We start from the raw sequence: 5,104 nt of genomic DNA on the forward strand, positions 1-5,104 counted from the left end.
AGAGGAGGGTCGCCCCTAGTACGTAAGTAGTAGTAGTAAAATCTAGAACAGGAGGGTTACCCCTAGTACGTAAGTAGTAGTAGTAAAATCTAGAACAGGAGGGTCGCCCCTAGTACGTAAGTAGTAGTAGTAAAATCTAGAACAGGAGGGTCGCCCTAAGTACGTAAGTTAGATATTAAAATCTAGAACAGTAGGGTCGCCCCTAGTACGTAAGTAGTAGTAGTAAAATCTAGAACAGGAGGGTCGCCCTAAGTACGTAAGTTAGATATTAAAATCTAGAACAGTAGGGTCGCCCCTAGTACGTAAGTAGTAGTAGTAAAATCTAGGATAGTAGGGTCGCCCCGAGTACGTAAGTTAGATACTAAAATCTAGAACAGTAGGGTCGCCCCTATAGTACTTACTCTACTATAGTATCTCTTTAACGGCAGGGTTGCCCCTCTAATATAGATATCGGAAAAAGAGAAAAAGTTTATAGACCCTCTAATACAACGAGTATTAATAGTTAAGCAACTAGATTATTACTGTATAATATTAGTAGAGCGTATATTAGTTATATCTGACCCCCCTTACCCCCTAAATATATAGAACCTGTTCTCTAATAATACCCTAAGTATTTATATAGCTCGAGAATCGATTCGTAGATTAATTGACGATTAATATCGCGATCTAGTATTTACTATATATCAGATAGGGAGGTATTTCTCAAATTGATTTGCAAAATAAACTGAATTTCCTCTATATTTGCTCTATATCCCCTACCCCCCGTTTTCTTAGTTCAAACTGATAGACCTCTCGATCAAGGTCTAAACGTTCACGGCGGAGTTGAAGCTGAGCCTTCTCGCGATCCTGATCCAACTTGTTCCTCCTTTCTTCAAGTGCAATCCTTTTCTCCTCGTTCGCTAGGCGTAGTGCTTCCTCCGCGGCGGAAACCGTACTAGGTAGTGTTAGTTGATTCGCGATTTAATTCCGGAATCAATTCACTTACCCTCTCAATCTAGAGGACCCCGCCTTACTCTTCTTACTAGGCGTAGTAGTAGAGCTACTAACGCAGGATGAGCCTTTCCGTTTGTTTCTCCTACCAGAATCATGCGTATTCTGGAACTCGTCATCTGTCATCCTAAACGATCGAGGGGTATTCCGCGGTGTTTCCTCTATAGGAGTTGCTGGGTCCGCGGTATTCCTACTATCGTTGTCGTTGGTACTAGGAGTAGGAGTTGCTCGCTGTGTACTATTCCTAATAGTATCACCGTCGTTCCCGTCGTCGTCGTCGTTACTAGACGAACTCCCCGAGTCATCGTCGTCCGATCGGTCTCTGTCGTGCCTTCGGACATCGAGCTGCCGCCTCATCGCAGCAAACTCCTTGGTTTCTAATTAAATAAAGAATCGATTAGTTAAAAATTGAATTAATTCGTTAAATAACTTACGTTTCCTCCCCATATCCCGACTCTTCCTCGCGACACTATCGTTAGACCGGTCGTCTGCTCGTACGCCAAAGAGAGCGTGCGTATAAAATGTTCGTATCGTAGAGGAATCCGCGGCTCGTGATCTATCCATTATAACTATAGGTTAATTATATCCCGAAAGGGTTAATTAGATCGCGGGTTAAATCGCGAGTTAATTCGCGATTTGATTTAGGATTCACTTACTGAAATATCGCGACCAATAAGTCGCAATAGAGTCCCGACCAATATGTTTTGTTATGAAGTTGTTCAACAGCATTGGTATGGTTGCGGAGCCGCTTATATATATATTGCGGCATCTGGGCGTAGGCATGACATAGCCCGGAACGGATAACATCCTGGCGCTTATGGTTCGCCCAATTAGCGTGCCTGGTGCTAAAACCTAAATTATATTAGCTATTATCGTTAAAACGATTGCCGAATTGATCCTCGAATTAATTACATACCTGAGACTTCTTCGAGAATGGCGTCGTACGATTCTTGTGTTTGTGCAAGGAGGATATCCATCATTCTTTTGCCGCGTTCAGTCCGGAAACCAACTCCTTCGACATTTTCAATCGATCGACGTAGGTGAATTCGACAGTAGACGCAGATATTCTTAACCTGCCACTCCCAGTGTCGTCCTTCGGGGTCGACAGATTGAAGATATAGCCCAAAGCCTACCCGGGTAATAATTATATTAGCAATCAATTCATATATCAATTCAAGAATTAGTTATACCTTTGATTTGTCCTGCCCCCATATCCATCGCGACTCCCTGGAATCCTTCCCCGTTACCTCCAGGGCTATGATGTCTCCACCGTACTACGCGAGCAGTAACCTGTGAAAGCGATTCGAATAGACGTTGGAATGCGAGACAATATGACTCTGCGTCCTCCCCTTCCATATATATCCGGGCAAATGGGCAGACTATTAAATTAATTAGTAAATTAATAGACGAGTCGATTTGGAATAGTATTACCTGAACCCTCCGTCTCGATAAGCGCACCGAAGATTAACTCATTCATATCTCTTTGGCGGATCCGCTTGAAGTTCATATCTATTTCGAACATACCAACATTTAGGAACCACTCCGCCTGTAGCTTATGAAAGCAGATAACCTGCGCAGATTCGTTCTCGCGATTCCAGGCTCCCCGGATATATTGCTAAAAGTTTAATTAGCGAATCGATTCCGGATTCGTTTCGAGATTTAATTGGAGAATTACTGTCGCTGGATCTAGCCCCTGACGTGCTAGCTCGAAATCAACGCCGGCGAAGTGTGTCCCTTCTGGATAGAGAAGTAGCTTCTCGTAATAGAGCATTGCGCGGATCCGCGACTTGTTTGCAAAAGAAGGATGTATCGCCTCAAGGGAGTCGACCCCTTGTATAGAGAAGAAGGACTTAAGGAAGCCGCTTCTAAGGAATGACGCTATTATTACAATCGTTAATTGATTCTGGAATTAAATCAATAATTAATATACGTACAGTTTGATACACTGCCGTCCTGCGCCTGCCTTACGACAGTACGTACAGACTCCGCAAACTCCTTTGGCGTCCGATTAGGGATAGGAGGTAGGTGGCTATGGATCCCGTGTGACGTGAAAATAACATAGCGGTGATTGGGATTGTCGAGGTTCTGCGGTACGATAAGGTTAAAGACGACATTGCAACCCGCCCTAATAAGACGACCCCGTGTAGTATTCGAGTGAAGGACCCCTTAGTTATCGAATTAATTATCGCATCAATTGAGGAATTAAATGTCGATTTAATATAGTTAACTTACCGCAGTGTTTCAGTCTAGTTGCGACGTTTTCGTGGATTGTACAGGTTGCGGGAGGGATATCTCCCTCACCTTCGGCCTCGCGATCGTAGAGCTCTTGAAGTAACTCTGGAAATAACTCGACATTCTTTTGTTGATTTTGCCAAACTGCTTCGCGAAAGTGTACCTCGGGTTGGTCGTCTACTAGGGCTCCATTTGGCGGTCGGTTACGGCACTTGAGAAATCCGTTACGGCTTCCATCACCGTCGGCAGCCTAATCAAATTAAATTAAGAATTAGATCGCGAATCAATTCTTGAAGAGATAGGACTTACTCGTTCACACCACTCCCATTCTAGTCGACATGTATCATTTTGCGGCCGACACGCGATACCCTTCTTAAGCCGATCCCAAGCTGCGGCGATTGTAGCTTTACTATTCCGAATAAGAATATTTGGTTCCGTTGGATCGATATATTGTCTTGTTCGTCCTTGATTCTCCCAATATTCGTGTCCGACGCGAGTATGTGGAGCTGTTGCTATAGTAGGATCAAAGTACTCGCAATACTTAATCCCACTACATGTCCACTTATACCGCGTCGCCCTTATTCCTCCAAGGTATATACATGTCGTATCCTTTGGATACCCTGGTTTTCGTCTCGCGGCGTATTGGTGCTTTTCAAGTTGATTAGCGAATTAAATACGGAACCAAATCAGGGATCAATTGAGGAATTAATTCGGGCTTTATTCAACTTACCTGGATCGGCAGATTTTCAGGCATTCTTGCCCCTTCACGAGGTATACCCCCTATATTAATACAATAGGCATATCCTGCTTGGTCCGTTTGTGGATACTGCGGGAGGACAATAGAGTCCTGTATCATAGAGACAGTAATACCGTCCCTCCGGTGTCGACCTGGCGTAATTTGCGTTACTCCTAGTGGCTATTTAGAAATATTAGTAACTACTATATATATATATTTCTATTAGTTGCTTACCCGGGGGCCAACAAAAGGTGCTTCAACTAAAGCCTCGAGATTCTGGAACGGCTCGTATTGACGAAACAACTCTCCCTGAGGTACCTGTGTCCGGATACGCTCATCGTAATTAATAGGTTGAGGTTGTTCCATAGCCATTGCGCGGAATTGTTTCCTAAATCATTTAGCAAATCGATTCCGGCCGTCTTCCTTTTTCTATAAGGAGAAAACAAATAACACAATTAATTCTACAATCGCTTTACGAATTAATTGCTCGCGAGAGATTTTGCCGTCTATCTCCAAAAGAAATACCGAAATCGTTTCAACAATTATTTGCTAAATCGATTCCAGTAATACAACTTTTTACCCTCCCCTTCGAGAAACAAATCATAAAAGAATTCGCGAAATGTTTTAAGAATTAATTACTTACTTTTGACGAAATCGATAATTCAAGAAATGATTTGTCAATTGAATTACTTACTTTTGACGAAATCGATAATTCAAGAAATGATTTGTCAATTGAATCTGGAATGACGTCGAGAAACAACCTTTGAAACAAATCAGCAACTGAATCGCAAAACGTTTTGCAAAATGTTTTTTGAATCAATTCCCAGAAAATACTATATTTGTCGAAATGATTCATGTAATAATTCACAAAACGAATTAGGAAATAAATCCCGGATCATTTCACAAATTGTTCCCCAAATTGATTGGAGTAAAACCACAAATTACCTAAAATAATTCCTGAAATAATCCATGAAATATTTCGCGAAATCATTTAGCAATCTTTTTAAGAAATAATTACTCACTATTGGCCGTAAACGATCAAGGTAGACGAATTGCGCCGGAATCGATTTCTGAATTAATTAGCCTTCTACTTAGTACTTAAGATAACAAAGGTTTAGTAACTTACGGTCGAGGAGGGAATTGATT

General features: G+C 42.1%; 1 protein-coding gene across 1 annotated transcript; it reads right to left on the bottom strand.

Annotated features, from left to right (window-relative positions):
- Nucleotides 1-709: 709 nt before the first annotated feature.
- SEPMUDRAFT_129186 (uncharacterized protein) lies at nt 710-5,104 on the bottom strand. Its single transcript, XM_016902262.1, has 15 exons — nt 5,085-5,104; nt 4,981-5,028; nt 4,653-4,719; nt 4,193-4,346; nt 3,953-4,138; nt 3,532-3,870; nt 3,223-3,472; nt 2,925-3,155; nt 2,666-2,868; nt 2,422-2,605; nt 2,181-2,369; nt 1,907-2,119; nt 1,647-1,842; nt 986-1,546; nt 710-934 (listed from the first exon to the last, which is right to left on the bottom strand). Exons 4-14 carry the CDS (start codon nt 4,328-4,330, stop codon nt 1,372-1,374), a joined length of 2,304 nt encoding a protein of 767 aa, XP_016756039.1. The 5' UTR covers nt 4,331-4,346; nt 4,653-4,719; nt 4,981-5,028; nt 5,085-5,104; the 3' UTR covers nt 710-934; nt 986-1,371.

Source organism: Sphaerulina musiva (genome assembly GCF_000320565.1).
Source record: "Sphaerulina musiva SO2202 unplaced genomic scaffold SEPMUscaffold_16, whole genome shotgun sequence".
NCBI classification, from domain to species: Eukaryota; Fungi; Ascomycota; class Dothideomycetes; order Mycosphaerellales; family Mycosphaerellaceae; genus Sphaerulina; species Sphaerulina musiva.

Coding starts and splice junctions, on each gene's coding strand:
- SEPMUDRAFT_129186 (XM_016902262.1), bottom strand. CDS start 4,330: ATGGCTATGGAACAACCTCAACCTATTAATTACGATGAGCGTATCCGG. Junction 2,606..2,665: donor AGGGGCTAGATCCAGCGACA/GTAATTCTCCAA, acceptor TTAAACTTTTAG/CAATATATCCGGGGAGCCTG. Junction 2,120..2,180: donor GGGGGCAGGACAAATCAAAG/GTATAACTAATT, acceptor TTACCCGGGTAG/GCTTTGGGCTATATCTTCAA.